We start from the raw sequence: 24,000 nt of genomic DNA on the forward strand, positions 1-24,000 counted from the left end.
CCCTTCATGCCCATTCAACCATTCACCCCTTCACACCCATATAGACCCCTTCAAACCCATTCAACCATTCACCCCTTCACACCCATATAGACCCCTTCAAACCCATTCAACCATTCACCCCTTCACACCCATATAGACCCCTTCATGCCCATACAACCATTCACCCCTTCACACCCATATAGACCCCTTCATGCCCATTCAACCATTCACCCCTTCACACCCATATAGACCCCTTCATGCCCATTGAACCATTCACTCCTTCACACCCATATAGACCCCTTCATGCCCATACAACCATTCACCCCTTCACAACCATATAGACCCCTTCAAACCCATTCAACCATTCACCCCTTCACACCCATATAGACCCCTTCAAACCCATTCAACCATTCACCCCTTCACACCCATATAGACCCCTTCAAACCCATTCAACCATTCACCCCTTCACACCCATATAGACCCCTTCATGCCCATTCAACCATTCACCCCTTCACACCCATATAGACCCCTTCAAACCCATTAAACCATTCACCCCTTCACACCCATATAGACCCCTTCAAACCCATTCAACCATTCACCCCTTCACACCCATATAGACCCCTTCATGCCCATACAACCATTCACCCCTTCACACCCATATAGACCCCTTCATGCCCATTCAACCATTCACCCCTTCACACCCATATAGACCCCTTCAAACCCATTCAACCATTCACCCCTTCACACCCATATAGACCCCTTCATGCCCATTCAACCATTCACCCCTTCACAACCATATAGACCCCTTCATGCCCATTCAACCATTCACCCCTTCACACCCATATAGACCCCTTCAAACCCATTCAACCATTCACCCCTTCACACCCATATAGACCCCTTCATGCCCATTCAACCATTCACCCCTTCACACCCATATAGACCCCTTCAAACCCATTCAACCATTCACCCCTTCACACCCATATAGACCCCTTCAAACCCATTCAACCATTCACCCCTTCACACCCATATAGGACCCCTTCATGCCCATACAACCATTCACCCCTTCACACCCATATAGACCCCTTCAAACCCATTCAACCATTCACCCCTTCACACCCATATAGGACCCCTTCAAACCCATTCAACCATTCACCCCTTCACACCCATATAGGACCCCTTCATGCCCATACAACCATTCACCCCTTCACACCCATATAGACCCCTTCATGCCCATACAACCATTCACCCCTTCACACCCATATAGACCCCTTCATGCCCATACAACCATTCACCCCTTCACACCCATATAGACCCCTTCATGCCCATTCAACCATTCACTCCTTCACACCCATATAGACCCCTTCATGCCCATTCAACCATTCACCCCTTCACACCCATATAGACCCCTTCATGCCCATTCAACCATTCACCCCTTCACACCCATATAGACCCCTTCATGCCCATTCAACCATTCACTCCTTCACACCCATATAGACCCCTTCATGCCCATTCAACCATTCACTCCTTCACACCCCTTAACTACCTGTATATATCCCTTATATAACCAATAACTATCTGTCATCTTAAAAAAATAAACTATCCTTTATATAACTAATAACTAACTGTTATCTTAAAACAATAAACTATCCTTTATATAACCAATAACTATCTGTTATCTTAAAACAATAAACTATCCTTTATATAACTAATAACTATCTGTTATCTTAAAACAATAAACTATCCTTTATATAACTAATAACTATCTGTTATCTTAAAACAATAAACTGTCCTTTATATAAATCACAAACTAACTGTAATAATGTTTAAATAGACCAATCTACATAGATATGGTTATGAAGACTCATCAGGTCCTGACACATAGTCCTATCTACTGGCTCTGTAACACTCTGAGGTTCTTTATGAATGAAAATGCTTTACAAATAAAATGCATTATTAATATTATAATTTATATAATTATTATTAGTGTGTGTCTCCGTCTCGAGGTGGTTATAGTCAACATGGAGGGTCAAATAAACACACCCTGGCTGTGTTGTAGATCCTGAAGATGCGGCTGATGACGTCCTCTTCCAGGTCTGCAGAGACAAACTCCACCTGAAGCGAGCCGAGACGATGGAGGCCGTTCTCAGGCCAGTACTGAGGACACAGCTGAGGACACAGAGACACATCAGTACTGAGGACACAGAGACACATCAGTACTGAGGACACAGCTGAGGACACAGAGACACATCAGTACTGAGGACACAGAGACACATCAGTACTGAGGACACAGCTGAGGACACAGAGACACATCAGTACTGAGGACACAGCTGAGGACACAGAGACACATCAGTACTGAGGACACAGCTGAGGACACAGAGACACATCAGTACTGAGGACACAGCTGAGGACACAGAGACACATCAGTACTGAGGACACAGAGACACATCAGTACTGATGACACAGCTGAGGACACAGAGACACATCAGTACTGAGGACACAGAGACACATCAGTACTGAGGACACAGCTGAGGACACAGAGACACATCAGTACTGAGGACACAGAGACACATCAGTACTGAGGACACAGCTGAGGACACAGAGACACATCAGTACTGAGGACACAGAGACACATCAGTACTGAGGACACAGCTGAGGACACAGAGACACATCAGTACTGAGGACACAGCTGAGGACACAGAGACACATCAGTACTGAGGACACAGCTGAGGACACAGAGACACATCAGTACTGAGGACACAGCTGAGGACACAGAGACACATCAGTACTGAGGACACAGAGACACATCAGTACTGATGACACAGCTGAGGACACAGAGACACATCAGTACTGAGGACACAGAGACACATCAGTACTGAGGACACAGCTGAGGACACAGAGACACATCAGTACTGAGGACACAGAGACACATCAGTACTGAGGACACAGAGACACATCAGTACTGAGGACAGAGAGACACATCAGTACTGAGGACACAGCTGAGGACACAGAGACACATCAGTACTGAGGACACAGAGACACATCAGTACTGAGGACACAGCTGAGGACACAGAGACACATCAGTACTGAGGACACAGAGACACATCAGTACTGAGGACACAGAGACACATCAGTACTGAGGACACAGCTGAGGACACAGAGACACATCAGTACTGAGGACACAGAGACACATCAGTACTGAGGACACAGCTGAGGACACAGAGACACATCAGTACTGAGGACACAGAGACACATCAGTACTGAGGACACAGAGACACATCAGTACTGAGGACACAGAGACACATCAGTACTAAGGACACAGCTGAGGACACAGAGACACATCAGTACTGAGGACACAGAGACACATCAGTACTGAGGACACAGAGACACAGAGACACATCAAGTGTATGTGTGTGTGTGTGTGTGTGTCTACCTGTGCTGGGTCCACGTCGTTCAGCATCACGATGGAGGTACAGTGGTAGTCGAGGACCAGACGCCAGAAGTCCTTCACCGTGTTGGGCAAAGGATGCTGGGTAACGATGAACGCTGATGGCTGCTTGTAGCTCTGCAACCATTAACACAGCGGACATATATGGTCATGCAACAGGAAGTGACATCACAGGGGAACAAACAGCACTAACACACAAACAGGAACTTTGAACTAACACACACTCGCACTCACACTACTATTGGCCCCTTAAGGGCCTCGCTACTAACATCCATCCGGGCGGCCCCTTAAGGGCCCTGCTACTAACATCCATCAGGGCGGCCCCTAAAGGGCCCTGCTACTAACATCCATCAGGGCGGCCCCTAAAGGGCCCTGCTACTAACGTCCATCAGGGCGGCCCCTAAAGGGCCCTGCTACTAACATCCATCAGGGCGGCCCCTAAAGGGCCCTGCTACTAACGTCCATCAGGGCGGCCCCTAAAGGGCCCTGCTACTAACGTCCATCAGGGCGGCCCCTAAAGGGCCCTGCTACTAACATCCATCAGGGCGGCCCCTAAAGGGCCCTGCTACTAACATCCATCAGGGCGGCCCCTAAAGGGCCCTGCTACTAACATCCATCAGGGCGGCCCCTAAAGGGCCCTGCTACTAACGTCCATCAGGGCGGCCCCTTAAGGGCCTCGCTACTAACATCCATCAGGGCGGCCCCTTAAGGGCCTCGCTACTAACATCCATCAGGGCGGCCCCTTAAGGGCCTCGCTACTAACGTCCATCCGGGCGGCCCCTAAAGGGCCCTGCTACTAACGTCCATCAGGGCGGCCCCTTAAGGGCCTCGCTACTAACATCCATCAGGGCGGCCCCTTAAGGGCCTCGCTACTAACGTCCATCCGGGCGGCCCCTAAAGGGCCCTGCTACTAACGTCCATCCGGGCGGCCCCTAAAGGGCCCTGCTACTAACGTCCATCAGGGCGGCCTCTAAAGGGCCCTGCTACTAACGTCCATCCGGGCGGCCCCTAAAGGGCCCTGCTACTAACGTCCATCAGGGCGGCCCCTAAAGGGCCCTGCTACTACCGTCCATCAGGGCGGCCCCTTAAGGGCCCTGCTACTAACGTCCATCAGGGCGGCCCCTAAAGGGCCCTGCTACTAACATCCATCAGGGCGGCCCCTTAAGGGCCCTGCTACTAACGTCCATCAGGGCGGCCCCTTAAGGGCCCTGCTACTAACGTCCATCAGGGCGGCCCCTAAAGGGCCCTGCTACTAACATCCATCAGGGCGGCCCCTTAAGGGCCCTGCTACTAACGTCCATCAGGGCGGCCCCTAAAGGGCCCTGCTACTAACGTCCATCAGGGCGGCCCCTAAAGGGCCCTGCTACTAACATCCATCAGGGCGGCCCCTAAAGGGCCTCGCTACTAACATCCATCAGGGCGGCCCCTAAAGGGCCCTGCTACTAACATCCATCAGGGCGGCCCCTAAAGGGCCCTGCTACTAACATCCATCAGGGCGGCCCCTAAAGGGCCTCGCTACTAACGTCCATCAGGGCAGCCCCTAAAGGGCCTCGCTACTAACATCCATCAGGGCGGCCCCTAAAGGGCCCTGCTACTAACGTCCATCAGGGCGACCCCTTAAGGGCCCTGCTACTAACATCCATCCGGGCGGCCCCTAAAGGGCCCTGCTACTAACGTCCATCCGGGCGGCCCCTAAAGGGCCTCGTTACTAACGTCCATCAGGGCGGCCCCTAAAGGGCCCTGCTACTAACGTCCATCAGGGCGGCCCCTAAAGGGCCCTGCTACTAACGTCCATCAGGGCGGCCCCTTAAGGGCCCTGCTACTAACGTCCATCAGGGCGGCCCCTAAAGGGCCCTGCTACTAACGTCCATCAGGGCGGCCCCTAAAGGGCCCTGCTACTAACGTCCATCAGGGCGGCCCCTAAAGGGCCCTGCTACTAACGTCCATCAGGGCGGCCCCTAAAGGGCCCTGCTACTAACATCCATCAGGGCGGCCCCTTAAGGGCCCTGCTACTAACGTCCATCAGGGCGGCCCCTTAAGGGCCCTGCTACTAACGTCCATCAGGGCGGCCCCTAAAGGGCCCTGCTACTAACGTCCATCAGGGCGGCCCCTAAAGGGCCCTGCTACTAACATCCTTCAGGGCGGCCCCTTAAGGGCCCTGCTACTAACGTCCATCAGGGCGGCCCCTTAAGGGCCCTGCTACTAACGTCCATCAGGGCGGCCCCTAAAGGGCCACTAGGGCCCTGCTACTTGCGTCCATCAGGGCGGCCCCTTAAGGGCCCTGCTACTAACGTCCATCTGGGCGGCCCCTAAAGGGCCACTAGGGCCCTGCTACTAACGTCCATCAGGGCGGCCCCTTAAGGGCCCTGCTACTAACATCCATCAGGGCGGCCCCTTAAGGGCCCTGCTACTAACGTCCATCAGGGCGGCCCCTAAAGGGCCCTGCTACTAACGTCCATCAGGGCGGCCCCTAAAGGGCCCTGCTACTAACGTCCATCAGGGCGGCCCCTTAAGGGCCCTGCTACTAACGTCCATCAGGGCGGCCCCTTAAGGGCCCTGCTACTAACGTCCATCAGGGCGGCCCCTAAAGGGCCACTAGGGCCCTGCTACTTGCGTCCATCAGGGCGGCCCCTTAAGGGCCCTGCTACTAACGTCCATCTGGGCGGCCCCTAAAGGGCCACTAGGGCCCTGCTACTAACGTCCATCAGGGCGGCCCCTTAAGGGCCACTAGGGCCCTGCTACTAACGTCCATCTGGGCGGCCCCTTAAGGGCCACTAGGGCCCTGCTACTAACGTCCATCAGGGCGGCCCCTTAAGGGCCACTAGGGCCCTGCTACTAACGTCCATCTGGGCGGCCCCTAAAGGGCCACTAGGGCCCTGCTACTAACGTCCATCAGGGCGGCCCCTTAAGGGCCCTGCTACTAACGTCCATCTGGGCGGCCCCTAAAGGGCCCTGCTACTAACGTCCATCAGGGCGGCCCCTAAAGGGCCCTGCTACTAATGTCCATCAGGGCGGCCCCTTAAGGGCCCTGCTACTAACATCCATCTGGGCGGCCCCTTAAGGGCCCTGCTACTAACATCCATCTGGGCGGCCCCTTAAGGGCCCTGCTACTAACATCCATCTGGGCGGCCCCTTAAGGGCCCTGCTACTAACGTCCATCTGGGCGGCCCCTAAAGGGCCACTAGGGCCCTGCTACTTGCGTCCATCAGGGCGGCCCTTAAGGGCCTCGCTACTTACGTCCATCAGGGCGGCCCCTTAAGGGCCCTGCTACTAACGTCCATCAGGGCGGCCCCTTAAGGGCCCTGCTACTAACATCCATCTGGGCGGCCCCTTAAGGGCCCTGCTACTAACATCCATCTGGGCGGCCCCTTAAGGGCCCTGCTACTAACGTCCATCTGGGCGGCCCCTAAAGGGCCACTAGGGCCCTGCTACTTGCGTCCATCAGGGCGGCCCTTAAGGGCCTCGCTACTTACGTCCATCAGGGCGGCGTTGATGTAGTTGGAGCTCTCTCCGTCGATTGTGATGAGGAAGGGAAGGCAGCGATCTGGAGGCAACACGTCCATGCAGCGGTTCTTCTCGTGGTTCCTCGGCAACAGAGCGATGCTGCAGTCCTCCACCCGCAGCGTGGGCGTCACCATGTTCAGGGTCTGAGCACCATGACATTCAGATCAATCAATCAGGATCAATATCAGTCAGGTCAATCAATCAGGATCAATATCAGTCAGATCAATCAATCAGGATCAATATCAGTCAGGTCAATCAATCAGGATCAATATCAGTCAGGTCAATCAATCAGGATCAATATCAGTCAGGTCAATCATTACCCTTTATTAATGGTGTATTACACTTTATTACTAGGTTAACACTTATACTGACAATAAATGGTTTATTACCCTTTATTAATTGGTATAACTACAGACTATATTTATTATAATTTATTAATGGGACATTAACATGTATAACTACAGAATATGTTTATTACTTTTTATTAATGGGTTATAAACTGGCATTAATGACGTATAATCCTTTATTAATGGGTTATAAACTGACATTAATGTGTATTATCCTTTATTAATGGGTTATACACTGACATTAATGTGTATTATCCTTTATTAATGGGTTATACACTGACATTAATGTGTATTATCCTTTATCAATGGGTATAACAACATATTATATGTCTCAATAGGCTATAAACATTTCTAACTGCAAATTACCACTTACATATGTATTATAATACATTCTAAGATCAACTCCAATATTAATATGTTGATATAATATGATATATAATATATTAATATATTATATTAATATTACCATGATGAGGACATTGAAAAACAATATGTGGATTAATACTTTACCCTGAACTCCTCTTTGATCTGGCTGGAGTTGGTCTGAGGATCTAATCGGTTCATCTCGTAGTAAACCGACCGCAGCTGATTGGCTGGAATAGCTGTGTCCCCACAGAGACATGCCTCCAAGATGGCGTCATGGATGAAGACGTACTGCTCCTGGACAGAGAAGGGGGGGGGGGGCGTTATTAAAGATGGACACAACAATATACAGGCCCCTCAGTGGGCCTCGGCTTCCTGTCCCTTTAAGAAAGCAGCCCATGGTGTCCCTTTGAGAAAGTGTCCCCTTGAGAAAGTGTCCCCTGGTGTCCCTTTGAGAAAGTGTACCCTAGTGTCCCTTTGAGAAAGTGGCCCGTGGTGTCCCCTTGAGAAAGTGTCCCCTGGTGTCCCCTTGAGAAAGTGTCCCCTGGTGTCCCTTTGAGAAAGTGTCCCCTGGTGTCCCTTTGAGAAAGTGTACCCTAGTGTCCCTTTAAGATAGTTGCCCCTGGTATCCCTTTAAGAAAGTGGCCCGTGGTGTCCCCTTGAGAAAGTGGCCCATGGTGTCCCTTTAAGAAAGTGGCCCGTGCTGTCCCCTTGAGATAGTGGCCCCTGGTGTCCCTTTAAGATAGTTGCCCCTGGTATCCCTTTAAGAAAGTGGCCCCTGATGTCCCCTTGAGAAAGTGTCCCATGGTGTCCCTTTGAGAAAGTGTACCCTAGTGTCCCTTTGAGAAAGTGGCCCATGGTGTCCCCTTGAGAAAGTGTCCCCTGGTGTCCCCTTGAGAAAGTGTCCCCTGGTGTCCCTTTGAGAAAGTGTACCCTAGTGTCCCTTTGAGAAAGTGGCCCGTGGTGTCCCCTTGAGAAAGTGTCCCCTGGTGTCCCTTTGAGAAAGTGTACCCTAGTGTCCCTTTAAGATAGTTGCCCCTGGTATCCCTTTAAGAAAGTGGCCCCTGATGTCCCCTTGAGAAAGTGTCCCATGGTGTCCCTTTAAGAAAGTGGCCCGTGCTGTCCCCTTGAGATAGTGGCCCCTGGTGTCCCTTTAAGATAGTTGCCCCTGGTATCCCTTTAAGAAAGTGGCCCGTGCTGTCCCCTTGAGATAGTGTACCCTAGTGTCCCTTTAAGATAGTTGCCCCTGGTATCCCTTTAAGAAAGTGGCCCCTGATGTCCCCTTGAGAAAGTGTCCCATGGTGTCCCTTTAAGAAAGTGGCCCCTGGTGTCCCTTTAAGATAGTTGCCCCTGGTGTCCCTTTAAGAAAGTGGCCCGTGATGTCCCCTTGAGAAAGTGTCCGCTGGTGTCCCCTAATATACATTACAATAATAATAATAATGCATTCTATTTGTAAGGCACTCTTCATTCAAGAATCTCAGAGTACCACAGAGCCAGTACATAGTTAAAATCAACTATAATAAAAAAGGAATAGTTGACAAGTCATAAAACTCAACTCAAAGTCAAAAACGCCTTCCTGAATAAAAAGCTGGTTCCACCACTGAGAAGCTGGTTCCACCACTGAGGAGCTGGTTCCACCACTGAGAAGCTGTTTCCACCACTGAGGAGCTGGTTCCACAACTGAGGAGCTCGTTCGTGATAGTGGTCGCTGGTATCCCCTTGAGATAGTGGCCCCTGGTGTCCCTTTAAGATAGTGGCCCCTGGTGTCCCTTTAAGATAGTGGCCCCTGGTATCCCCTTGAGATAGTGGCCCCTGGTGTCCCTTTAAGATAGTGGCCCCTGGTGTCCCTTTAAGATAGTGACCGCTAGTGTCCCTTTAAGATAGTGGCCCCTGGTGTCCCTTTAAGATAGTGGCCCCTGGTGTCCCTTTTAAGATAGTGGCCCGTGGTGTCACCTTAAGATAGTGGCCCCTTAAGATAGTGGCCCCTGGTGTCCCTTTAAGAAAGTGGCCTGTGATGTCCCCTTGAGAAAGTATCCGCTGGTGTCCCCTAATATACATTACAATAATAATAATAATGCATTCTATTTGTAAGGCACTCTTCATTCAAGAATCTCAGAGTACCACAGAGCCAGTACATAGTTAAAATCAACTATAATAAAAAAGGAATAGTTGACAAGTCATAAAACTCAACTCAAAGTCAAAAACGCCTTCCTGAATAAAAAGCTGGTTCCACCACTGAGAAGCTGGTTCCACCACTGAGAAGCTGGTTCCACCACTGAGAAGCTGGTTCCACCACTGAGGAGCTGGTTCCACCACTGAGAAGCTGGTTCCACCACTGAGGAGCTGGTTCCACCACTGAGAAGCTGGTTCTACCACTGAGAAGCTGGTTCCACCACTGAGAAGCTCGTTACACCACTGAGGAGCTGGTTCCACCACTGAGGAGCTGGTTCCACCACTGAGAAGCTCGTTACACCACTGAGGAGCTGGTTCCACAACTGAGGAGCTCGTTTGTGATAGTGGTCGCTGGTATCCCCTTGAGATAGTGGCCCATAGTGTCTCTTTAAGATAGTGGCCCATAGTGTCCCCTTAAGATAGTGGCCCCTAGTGTCACCTTAAGATAGTGGCCACTGGTGTCACCTTAAGCTAGTGGCCCCTAGAGTCCCTTTAAGATAGTGGCCCCTAGTGTCCCTTTAAGATAGTGGCCCCTAGTGTCCCCTTAAGATAGTGGCCCCTGGTGTCACCTTAAGATAGTGGCCCCTGGTGTCTCTTTAAGATAGTGGCCCATAGTGTCACCTTAAGATAGTGGCCCCTAGTGTCACCTTAAGATAGTGGCCACTGGTGTCACCTTAAGCTAGTGGCCCCTAGTGTCCCTTTAAGATAGTGGCCCCTAGTGTCCCCTTAAGCTAGTGGCCCCTAGTGTCCCCTTAAGATAGTGGCCCCTGGTGTCACCTTAAGATAGTGGGCCCTAGTGTCCCATAGAGTCCGCTTAAGATAGTGACCCCTGGTGTCTCTTTAAGATAGTGGCCCTGGTGTCCCTTTTAAGATAGTGGCCCCTAGTGTCACCTTAAGATAGTGACCGCTAGTGTCCCTTTAAGATAGTGGCCCCTAGTGTCCCTTTAAGATAGTAGCCCCTAGTGTCCCCTTAAGATAGTGGCCCCTGGTGTCACCTTAAGATAGTGGGCCCTAGTGTCCCATAGAGTCCGCTTAAGATAGTGGCCCCTAGTGTCACCTTAAGAGAGTGACCCCTGGTGTCTCTTTAAGATAGTGGCCCCTAGTGTCACCTTAAGATAGTGGCCCTGGTGTCCCTTTTAAGATAGTGGCCCCTAGTGTCACCTTAAGAGAGTGACCCCTGGTGTCTCTTTAAGATAGTGGCCCCTAGTGACACCTTAAGATAGTGGCCCCTAGTGTCTCTTTAAGATAGTGGCCCTGGTGTCCCTTTTAAGATAGTGGCCCCTAGTGTCACCTTAAGATAGTGGCCCATAGTGGCCCCTTAAGAGAGTGACCCCTGGTGTCTCTTTAAGATAGTGGCCCCTAGTGTCACCTTAAGATAGTGACCCCTAGTGTCTCTTTAAGATAGTGGCCCTGGTGGCCCTTTTAAGATAGTGGCCCCTAGTGTCACCTTAAGAGAGTGGCCCCTAGTGTCTCTTTAAGATAGTGGCCCTGGTGTCCCTTTTAAGATAGTGGCCCTGGTGTCCCTTTTAAGAGAGTGGCCCCTGGTGCTTGTAGGTACCTCAGTCTGGACCATGTTCACCCTTCGTGCTCGCAGCTCTCGGACACAGTTGTAGATGTCGACCACGCCTTCTCTCTCCGCCATGTCGAGCATGATGTCAATTACGATGAAGCACCCTGTGCGCCCCGCCCCCGCACTCACACACACACACACACACACACACACACACACACACACACACACACACACACACACACACACACACACACACACATTATATTATATCAATATTCCTCAAGCTGTCTTTTAATGGAGCCTACATATTAGGGATCAATAATAAATACATGGAGCCTGATATTGAGGATCCATATATGTACCTGCAGTGCACCACAGTGGGGCCGGCGGTGGGCGGAGTCTTTGCCTTCACGCGGCGGATGAAGCCCAATAGGCCGGTGGCGTGAAGAGGAACGCCGTGATCTGGCCAACCGGTGAAGTGGAACTGACGGATCTCCCTGATCTCGGCCACGCCCCTCTGAAACGATCACATCCATTGATCCACTTCCTAATCGATATGATGTCATAACCTCACTGTTTTTATTGATTGATCTAATGTGTGTGTATTACAGTGTGTCTTAGTGTGTGTATCAGAGTGTGTATTACAGTGTGTCTTAGTGTGTGTATCAGAGTGTGTATTACAGTGTGTATCAGTGTGTGTATTACAGTGTGTATCAGTGTGTGTATTATAGTGTGTATCAGAGTGTGTATTACAGTGTGTCTTAGTGTGTGTATTACAGTGTGTATCAGTGTGTGTATTATAGTGTGTATCAGTGTGTGTATTATAGTGTGTATCAGAGTGTGTATTACAGTGTGTATCAGTGTGTGTATTATAGTGTGTATCAGTGTGTGTATTATAGTGTGTATCAGAGTGTGTATTACAGTGTGTATCAGTGTGTGTATTACAGTGTGTATCAGTGTGTGTATTATAGTGTGTATCAGTGTGTGTATTATAGTGTGTATCAGAGTGTGTATTACAGTGTGTATCAGTGTGTGTATTACAGTGTGTATCAGTGTGTGTATTATAGTGTGTATCAGAGTGTGTATTACAGTGTGTCTTAGTGTGTGTATCAGAGTGTGTATTACAGTGTGTATCAGTGTGTGCATTACAGTGTGTATCAGTGTGTGTATTATAGTGTGTATCAGAGTGTGTATTACAGTGTGTCTTAGTGTGTGTATCAGAGTGTGTATTACAGTGTGTATCAGTGTGTGTATTACAGTGTGTATCAGTGTGTGTATTATAGTGTGTATCAGAGTGTGTATTACAGTGTGTATCAGTGTGTGTATTACAGTGTGTATCAGTGTGTGTATTACAGTGTGTATCAGTGTGTGTATTATAGTGTGTATCAGAGTGTGTATTAGTGTGTGTATTAAACTGTGTATTAGTGTGTGTATTACAGTGTGTCTTAGTGTGTGTATTACAGTGTGTATCAGTGTGTGTATTATAGTGTGTATCAGAGTGTGTATTACAGTGTGTCTTAGTGTGTGTATCAGAGTGTGTATTACAGTGTGTATCAGAGTGTGTATTACAGTGTGTATCAGTGTGTGTATTACAGTGTGTATCAGTGTGTGTATTACAGTGTGTATCAGAGTGTGTATTACAGTGTGTATCAGTGTGTGTATTATAGTGTGTATCAGAGTGTGTATTACAGTGTGTCTTAGTGTGTGTATCAGAGTGTGTATTACAGTGTGTATCAGAGTGTGTATTACAGTGTGTATCAGTGTGTGTATTACAGTGTGTATCAGTGTGTGTATTACAGTGTGTATCAGAGTGTGTATTACAGTGTGTATCAGTGTGTGTATTACAGTGTGTATCAGAGTGTGTATTACAGTATGTATCAGTGTGTGTATTATAGTGTGTATCAGAGTGTGTATTACAGTGTGTCTTAGTGTGTGTATCAGAGTGTGTATTACAGTGTGTATCAGTGTGTGTATTATAGTGTGTATCAGAGTGTGTATTACAGTGTGTCTTAGTGTGTGTATCAGAGTGTGTATTATAGTGTGTATCAGTGTGTGTATTATACTGTGTATTAGTGTGTGTATCAGTGTGTGTATTAGTGTGTGTATTAAACTGTGTATTAGTGTGTGTATTACAGTGTGTATCAGAGTGTGTATTACAGTGTGTCTTAGTGTGTGTATCAGAGTGTGTATTATAGTGTGTATCAGTGTGTGTATTATACTGTGTATTAGTGTGTGTATCAGAGTGTGTATTACAGTGTGTATCAGTGTGTGTATTACAGAGTGTATCAGAGTGTGTATTATAGTGTGTATTAGTGTGTGTATTATACTGTGTATTAGTTTGTGTATCAGTGTGTGTATTACAGTGTGTATCAGTGTGTGTATTAGTGTGTGTATTAAACTGTGTATTAGTGTGTGTATTACAGTGTGTATCTGTGTGCGTATTACAGTGTGTATCCAAGTGTGTATTACAGTGTGTATCAGAGGGTGTATTACAGTGTGTATCAGTGTGTGCATTACACTGTGTATCTGTGTGTGTCTTAGTGTGTGTATTAAATTGTGTATTACAGTGTGTATTACACTGTGTATTACAGTGTGTATTACAGTGTGTATTACAGTGTGTATTACACTGTGTATTACAGTGTGTATTACACTGTGTAATACACTGTGTAATACACTGTGTATTGTACCTTCTCCACGGCGAAGGTACGGATCACGTACTCTGACAGCAGCTGAGTCTCAATCAACGTCACCTTCATGTCTCCGTAGATCTCAGTGTCGTCTGGCCAGTACTTACAGCACTTCACCTACACACACACACACACACACACACACACACACACACACACACACACACACACACACACACACACACACACACACACACACACACACACACACACACACACACACACACACACGCCTCTTGTTTATTCATTAACATTACAGTCAGGCAGAAATAAAGTGACTCATTAATTAAACAGAAGAAAAGCGGCTGATATTAAAATCTCATTAGAAGCTCCACCCCCCTCCCCCGCTCATTAACAGCTAATTACTGCTGAGCTAATTACTGTGTTGTCACGGCAACCAACGAGGTGACTGGAAAAAGGGGGTTGGGGGCCGAATCAGGATAACGTGAACAATGTGTGTGTGTAATCCATCCCATAATCTCTCTCTGCGGCAGGGAACAGATCCCTGGTGCATTCTGATAATCTGTCATACATAATATGTATTTATATCACGCAAGGGTTAGGGTTGTGTATAATTTATTATATTATATAAAATATATATAAACTGTCTTACATAATGTGTTTATATCACACAAGGGTTAGGGTTATGGATATATTATTATATTATATATACAACTACATGATGTATATACACAACTATATGATGTGTATATACAACTATATGGTGTGTATATATATACAACTATATGATGTATATATACAACTATATGATGTATATTTACAACTATATGATGTATATTTACAACTATATGATGTGTATACTTACAACTATATGATGTATATTTACAACTATATGATGTATATTTACAACTATATGATGTATATTTACAACTATATGATGTATATACAGTATATAGAAATATTTACACAATGAAGCTCATCACAGGATCACAGGAGAGATATACGACTGATGCACTCTGGGAAATGGAGTTCCCAAACTTCATCAGAGAGTGAAAAAAAACAATCACTGTGTGTTTGTGTGTTTGTGTGTGTGTGTGTGTGTGTGGACTCACCCGCCCTACCTCCACCAGGTTGGTTACCATGACGATGGCAGCGCTGTTCTCCTGCCAAACCATCCGCCAGAAATCATAAACAGTCTCCTGCATGGGCCCTGAAACACACACACACACACACACACACAGTAAACTTATTATTAGACAGCAGATCAGCAGGCGACACCGGAACTGTACATGAATTATAATGACTCTTTTAATTAATTCAAATTAAAAGCATGTATACACACACAGAACATGTTTTTAATCACTGTTGACAGTCTGTGTTTTGATGAGCTAATTAGTTCATGCTAATCCATTCCTGTCCTCACGTGTTTTACAGCGAGTATCTGCTGCCTGCACACACACACACACACACACACACACACACACACACACACACACACACACGCACACACGGACAAGCACACACGCGCACACGCACACACACACACACACACACACACACACACACACACGCACACACACACAAACTCCATATTCATGCTGACAGACTGATATGTCAGCATAAACTACTACGACTGAGTGTTATTACTACAGCTGAGTGTTGTTACTACAACTGAGTGTTATTACTACAACTGAGTATTGTTACTACAACTGAGTGTTATTACGACAGCTGAGTGTTTTTACTACAACTGAGTGTTATTACTACAACTGAGTGTTGTTACTACAACTGAGAGTTGTTACTACAACTGAGTGTTTTTACTACAACTGAGTGTTATTACTACAGCTGAGTGTTGTTACTACAACTGAGTGTTATTACTACAGCTGAGTGTTGTTACTACAACTGAGTATTGTTACTACAACTGAGTGTTGTTACTACAGCTGAGTGTTGTTACTACAACTGAGTGTTTTTACTAGAACTGAGTATTATTACTACAGCTGAGTGTTACTACGACTGAGTGTTATTACTACAGCTGAGTGTTGTTACTACAGCTGAGTGTTACTACGACTGAGTGTTATTACTACAGCTGAGTGTTGTTACTACAGCTGAGTGTTACTACGACTGAGTGTTATTACGACAGCTGAGAGTTGTTACTACAACTGAGTGTTTTTACTATAACTGAGTATTATTACTACAGCTGAGTGTTATTACTACAGCTGAGTGTTGTTACTACAACTGAGTGTTATTACTACAGCTGAGTGTTGTTACTACAGCTGAGTGTTGTTACTACAGCTGAGTGTTACTACAACTGAGTGTTATTACTACAACTGAGTGTTGTTACTACAGCTGAGTGTTGTTACTACAGCTGAGTGTTGTTACTACAGCTGAGTGTTATTACTACAACTGAGTGTTGTTACTACAGCTGAGTGTTGTTACTACAGCTGAGTGTTACTCCTACAGCTGAGTGTTATTACTACAGCTGTGTGTTACTATTACAGCTGTGTGTTATTACTACAGCTGAGTGTTACTACTACAGCTGTGTGTTATTACTACAGCTGAGTGTTATTACTACAGCTGAGTGTTATTACTACAGCTGAGTGTTATTACTACAGCTGAGTGTTACTACTACAGCTGTGTGTTATTACTACAGCTGTGTGTTATTACTACAGCTGAGTGTTACTACTACAGCTGAGTGTTATTACTACAGCTGAGTGTTATTACTACAGCTGAGTGATGTTACTACAGTCTCTCATTCTGTCTGTCCCTCGATCACTGTGAGACTGAAGGAACCACCAGCTGTTCCATTGTATCCTCAGAGACACAGAGACGAACATCAAAAGACACTCAGTGTTTCACTTCTTACCTTGAGTAGCGATGTAGTGGTTTGGTCTGTGGTAGCCCTGAGAAGAGATCATCATCATCATCATTATTATCACCACTATCATCACCATCACCAACATCATCATCATCATCATCATCATCACTATCATCATCATCATCATCACCACCATCATCACCAACATCTTCATCATCATCACTATCATCATCATCATCATCATCACCACCATCATCATCATCATCATCATCATCACTATCATCATCATCATCACCAACATCTTCATCATCATCATCATCACCACCACCATCATCATCATCATCATCATCACCATCATCACCAACAACATCATCATCATCACCACCATCACCAACATCATCGTCATCATCATCATCATCATCACCATCACCATCATCACCAACATCTTCATCATCATCATCACCATCACCAACATCATCTTCATCATCACCACCATCATCATCATCACCATCACCAACATCATCATCACCATCACCAACATCATCATCATCACCATCACCAACATCATCGTCATCATCATCATCACCATCATCATCACCATCATCACCATCATCATCACCATCATAATCACCATCATCACCACCATCATCATCATCACCATCACCAACATCATCATCACCATCACCAACATCATCATCATCACCATCACCAACATCATCGTCATCTTCATCATCACCACCATCATCATCATCACCATCACCAACATCATCATCACCATCACCAACATCATCATCATCACCATCACCAACATCATCGTCATCATCATCATCACCATCATCATCACCATCATCATCACCATCATCATCATCATCACCATCACCAACATCATCATCACCATCACCAACATCATCATCATCACCATCACCAACATAATCGTCATCATCATCACCACCATCATCATCATCACCATCACCAACATCATCACCATCACCAACATCATCGTCATCATCATCGTCATCATCATCACCAACATCATCGTCATCATCATCACCAACATCTTCATCATCATCATCATCACCATCATCATCACCATCATCACCGCCACCATCATCATCATCATCATCATCACACCATCATCATCACCAACATCATCGTCATCATCATCACCAACTTCATCATCATCACCACCATCATCATCATCATCACTATCATCATCATCATCATCATCACCATCATCATCATCACCATCACCAACATCATCATCATCATCATCATCACCATCATCACCATCATCATCATCATCATCATCATCATCATCATCATCACCACCATCATCATCATCACCATCACCAACATCATCATCATCATCATCACCATCATCATCATCACTATCATCATCATCATCACCAACATCATCGTCATCATCATCATCATCACCACCATCATCATCACCATCACCATCACCAACATCATCATCACTATCATCATCGTCATCATCATCATCATCACCATCATCACCATCATCATCATCATCACTATCATCATCATCATCACCATCATCATCATCACCATCACCAACATCATCATCATCATCACTATCATCATCATCATCATCACCATCATCACCATCATCATCATCATCACTATCATCATCATCACCACCATCATCATCATCATCACCATCACCAACATCATCATCACCATCATCACCATCATCATCACCATCATCATCACTATCATCATCATCACCATCATCATCACTATCATCATCATCATCACCATCACCAACATCACCATCATCACCATCATCATCATCATCATCATCATCATCACCATCACCATCACCATCATCATCACCATCATCATCACTATCATCATCATCATCATCATCACCATCATCACCATCATCATCATCATCACTATAATCATCATCACCACCATCATCATCATCATCATCATCATCATCATCACCAACATCATCATCATCACTATCATCATCACCACCATCATCATCATCATCATCATCACTATCATCATCATCATCACCACCATCATCATCATCATCACTATCATCATCACCACCATCATCATCATCATCATCATCATCATCACCACCATCACCAACATCATCGTCATCATCATCACCATCATCATCATCATCATCATCACCATCATCATCAACATCATCATCATCATCATCATCACCACCATCACCAACATCATCGTCATCATCATCACTATCATCATCATCACCACCATCATCATCATCACCATCAACATCATCATCACTATCATCATCATCATCATCACCATCATCATCATCATCATCATCACTATCATCATCATCACCATCATCATCATCACCATCATCACCACCACCATCACCACCATCATCATCATCATCATCATCACCACCATCATCATCATCATCATCATCATCACCACCACCATCACCACCATCATCATCATCATCATCATCATCACCACCATCATCATCATCATCATCATCATCACCACCATCACCACCACCATCACCACCATCATCATCATCATCATCATCATCACCACCACCATCACCATCATCATCATCATCATCATCATCATCATCATCATCATGGTGTGTGTTACTCACGTCCACGTAGTTGGCGTTGATGTAGTCAGAGCCGCCGTCTCCATCCTGAGGCTGCAAACGCACACGAGAGTGGTCGTCTGCACACACACACACACACACACACACACACACACACACACGTTAATTAGGAAGCGTGTTGCCATGGTGAAAGATAATCCCGTCTCATGAGCTTCTGATAAATGAAAACATTGTTTATTTAATGTGATTATTACATTGTGTAATAATCACATTAAATAAACAATCACAGATGAATTATGTCTTGTTATGATACACATTTGTTCAAACTTTGTTCTGAATTTCAGAGAAACTTCCAATTCATTAAGAAAATAAAAAAGGTTGTGTTAAAGCTAATTGACGATCAATCGACTAATTATGAAGTATTTATTATTACTAATTAGAATATAAATATCGGACTGTAACGTTGTTATAAACAGATGTTTATTCATGTTTAATATCTCAGGTAATATTTAATACAGTTACTACCAGCTATGTTAAAAGACTGATTATAGCTGATGAATACCTGCAGCTTAGCACTGTACAGATGTTTGTTATTGTTTGAAGAACAACCTCCTTCATGTTTCAATTCTTGTATTGTGAATGGATCTATTGTGGATTATGTTTTTATTAACGTATTGCTAATGATGAAGTTGTTTGATTAATGTTTTTATACCTGTATGTATTTTGACGTAAACGACAAAACTAAATTCAGTTTTTTTTAATCCATTGATTTGTCTTCTGTCAAATCAAAAAAAATCATGCAGCTGATTGGCTGTCACTGCTGTCACACACTGTTAACAGACCTGTTTGTGTGTGTTTGAGTGTGTGTGTGTGTGTGTGTGTGTGTGTGAGAGTGTGTGTGTGTGTGTGTTTTATCGCTGGTGTGAATACGAAGTGTGTCCCTGCAGGCCATCATAGCCTCGGCCTATATCACATGCCATTTGCATAATTACAGCACCACAGGACACACACAAACAAACAGACATGTGTGTGTGTGTGTGTGTGTGTGTGTGTGTTAGCCAGCAGCTGAAAGTGAGCAGCTGTCAGCACTAACTTTCTGGGACGTTAGCGCATTAGCTTCATGATTCTGTGTGATGATAAGAACTGACATGAGATCAGCCTGATGGAAAAAACAAAGCTGTGTTTTTCCTGTCTGACGCTCAGCTGGTTGAAGACTTCCTGTTTGTTATCTTGCTGGTGAATATTACGTCACTACAGACACGTTCTGTTCACTTCACACTCTCCAGCTATGAACTAACTCCCAACATCACTGTCCTGTCAGCTCTGAAGTCTAGTGAGACAATCCAGCCGTTTCATCCTGAAACGGGATCCAGATTAAGACCGGCAGGTCCCAAAGTAAGACCCAAATTAAGACCAACAAGTCCTAAAGTAAGACCCAAATTAAGACCAACAAGTCCTAAAGTAAGACTCAAATTAAGATCCACAAATCCCAAATTAAGACCCAAATTAAGACCAACAACTCCCAGATCAAGACCTAAATTAAGACCCAAATTAAGACCAACAAGTCCCAAAGTAAGACTCAAATTAAGACCAACAAGTCCCAGAGTAAGACCCAAATTAAGACCAACAAATCCCAGAGTAAGACCCAAATTAAGACCAACAAGTCCCAAAGTAAGACTCAAATTAAGACCAAGAAGTCCCAGAATAAGACCCAAATTAAGACCAACAAATCCCAGAGTAAGACCCAAATTAAGACCCACAAATCCCAAATTAAGACCCAAATTAAGACCAACAAGTCCCAGAGTAAGACCCAAATTAAGACCAACAAATCCCAGAGTAAGACCCAAATTAAGACCCACAAATCCCAAATCAAGACCCAAATTAAGACCAACAAGTCCCAGAGTAAGACCCAAATTAAGACCAACAAATCCCAGAGTAAGACCCAAATTAAGACCAACAACTCCCAGATCAAGACCTAAATTAAGACCCAAATTAAGACCAACAAGTCCCAGATCAAGACCTAAATTAAGACCCAAATTAAGACCAACAAGTCCCAAAGTAAGACTCAAATTAAGACCAACAAGTCCCAGAGTAAGACCCAAATTAAGACCAACAAATCCCAAATTAAGACTCAAATTAAGACCAACAAATCCCAGAGTAAGACCCAAATTAAGACCCACAAATCCCAAATTAAGACCCAAATTAAGACCAACAAATCCCAGAGTAAGACCCAAATTAAGACCCACAAATCCCAAATTAAGACCCAAATTAAGACCAACAAATCCCAGAGTAAGACCCAAATTAAGACCCACAAATCCCAAATTAAGACCCAAATTAAGACCAACAAATCCCAGAGTAAGACCCAAATTAAGACCCACAAATCCCAAATTAAGACCCAAATTAAGACCAACAAGTCCCAGAGTAAGACCCAAATTAAGACCAACAAATCCCAGAGTAAGACCCAAATTAAGACCAACAACTCCCAGATCAAGACCTAAATTAAGACCCAAATTAAGACCAACAAGTCCCAGATCAAGACCTAAATTAAGACCCAAATTAAGACCAACAAGTCCCAAAGTAAGACTCAAATTAAGACCAACAAGTCCCAGAGTACGACCCAAATTAAGACCAACAAATCCCAAATTAAGACTCAAATTAAGACCAACAAATCCCAGAGTAAGACCCAAATTAAGACCCACAAATCCCAAATTAAGACCCAAATTAAGACCAACAAATCCCAGAGTAAGACCCAAATTAAGACCCACAAATCCCAAATTAAGACCCAAATTAAGACCAACAAATCCCAGAGTAAGACCCAAATTAAGACCCACAAATCCCAAATTAAGACCCAAATTAAGACCAACAAATCCCAGAGTAAGACCCAAATTAAGACCCACAAATCCCAAATTAAGACCCAAATTAAGACCAACAAATCCCAGAGTAAGACCCAAATTAAGACCAACAAATCCCAGAGTAAGACCCAAATTAAGACCCACAAATCCCAAATTAAGACCCAAATTAAGACCAACAAATCCCAGAGTAAGACCCAAATTAAGACCCACAAATCCCAAATTAAGACCCAAATTAAGACCAACAAATCCCAGAGTAAGACCCAAATTAAGACCAACAACTCCCAGATCAAGACCTAAATTAAGACCCAAATTAAGACCAACAAGTCCCAAAGTAAGACTCAAATTAAGACCAACAAGTCCCAGAGTACGACCCAAATTAAGACCAACAAATCCCAGAGTAAGACCCAAATTAAGACAAACAAGTCCTAGATTAAGACCCTGGTAATGACCTGCAGGTCCCAGATTAAGACCCAATCCAGGACCAAAAAAACCCATTGCTCTAATCAAATACTTAAAGTGTATTGAACTGTCACCATCCTTGTTGTGCTGCTCAGTATTTTGGACTCCGATCTGAAGGAAAGCCAGTAAACAGATCACGTTGGTCAAGCGTTCATGACCTGCAACATCTCGTCATCTACTGGTCTCCCCGCCTCCCATATCAGGTTTATTCAACATGAGTAATATTAGTTCTCTGTTCTCCCAGAAGGAGTCTTCCACAGTTCCTTAACAGGGTGGTGGTACGTACAGGCGATAATGTTTCCGTAGCGGTTCTTCATGCGGTTCTCGTCCTTCTTGGCTGAATCCCACGGAGCAGACTGTCCCTCAAAGAAGCTCTGGAAGGCACAAAGAAGACAGCTTATTTAACAGGAGAACAGATGCAGAGTGATGAAACTCAGTGAACGGTTCATGAATAATGCAGAGGATGTGTTTGATTTCCCGTTCTCCCGAACACACAGGCACTGCTTTTATGGTCAGAGCAGATGATTAGGTCCAATTATGAAGAGGAGGCTCAGAGAGAAGCGTTTTTATACTGCTCTCAAAGATCTCAAATGAGATCTACACACTTCTGATGCACTGTAGAGTTGTTTTGTTAACATTGTTAGACATTCTTTGCTTTTACGAGCAAATTGTAAACGTGGGGTTGAAAATCTAAAAATCTTTAACTTACATTTTGTGTTTTCCTGTGGTTGTTTTGTGTCACTTTGTGGTTGTTTTGTGTCACTTTGTGGTTGCTTTGTGTCACTTTGCGGTTGCTTTGTGTCTCCTGTGGTTGTTTTGTGTCTCTTTGCGGTTGTTTTGTGTCACTTTGCGGTTGCTTTGTGTCTCCTGTGGTTGTTTTGTGTCTCTTTGCGGTTGTTTTGTGTCTCTTTGCGGTTGCTTTGTGTCTCCTGTGGTTGTTTTGTGTCTCTTTGTGGTTGTTTTGTGTCTCTTGTAGTTGTTTTGTGTCTCTTTGTGGTTGTTTTGTGTCTCTTGTAGTTGTTTTGTGTCTCTGTGGTTGCTTTTTGTCTCCTGTGGTTGTTTTGTGTCTCTTTGTGGTTGTTTTGTGTCTCTTTGCGGTTGCTTTGTGTCTCCTGTGGTTGTTTTGTGTCTCTTTGTGGTTGTTTTGTGTCTCTTGTAGTTGTTTTGTGTCTCTTTGTGGTTGCTTTTTGTCTCCTGTGGTTGTTTTGTGTCTCTTTGCGGTTGCTTTGTGTCTCCTGTGGTTGTTTTGTGTCTCTTTGTGGTTGTTTTGTGTCTCTTGTGGTTGTTTTGTGTCTCTTTGCTGTTGATTTGTGTCT

The 24,000-nt window shown here is 45.1% G+C and overlaps 1 protein-coding gene across 6 annotated transcripts in view; it reads right to left on the reverse strand.

Moving 5' to 3' along the window:
- LOC117749412 (receptor-type tyrosine-protein phosphatase mu-like) overlaps positions 1-24,000 on the reverse strand; it is a 205,962-nt gene that overhangs the window by 4,162 nt on the left and 177,800 nt on the right. For all 6 annotated transcript variants that reach the window (XM_034559937.1, XM_034559936.1, XM_034559934.1 and 3 more), the window contains 11 exons: positions 22,971-23,058; positions 19,416-19,492; positions 16,832-16,868; positions 15,084-15,181; positions 14,011-14,127; positions 11,686-11,840; positions 11,369-11,504; positions 7,786-7,935; positions 6,898-7,071; positions 3,410-3,541; positions 2,020-2,145 (listed from right to left, as the gene is read on the reverse strand). In XM_034559937.1, the coding sequence (XP_034415828.1) occupies positions 2,020-2,145; positions 3,410-3,541; positions 6,898-7,071; positions 7,786-7,935; positions 11,369-11,504; positions 11,686-11,840; positions 14,011-14,127; positions 15,084-15,181; positions 16,832-16,868; positions 19,416-19,492; positions 22,971-23,058 (1,290 nt within the window). The remainder of the gene's footprint in view (positions 1-2,019; positions 2,146-3,409; positions 3,542-6,897; positions 7,072-7,785; positions 7,936-11,368; positions 11,505-11,685; positions 11,841-14,010; positions 14,128-15,083; positions 15,182-16,831; positions 16,869-19,415; positions 19,493-22,970; positions 23,059-24,000) is intronic.

This window comes from Cyclopterus lumpus, chromosome 20 (assembly GCF_009769545.1).
Source record: "Cyclopterus lumpus isolate fCycLum1 chromosome 20, fCycLum1.pri, whole genome shotgun sequence".
NCBI classification, from domain to species: domain Eukaryota; kingdom Metazoa; phylum Chordata; class Actinopteri; order Perciformes; family Cyclopteridae; genus Cyclopterus; species Cyclopterus lumpus.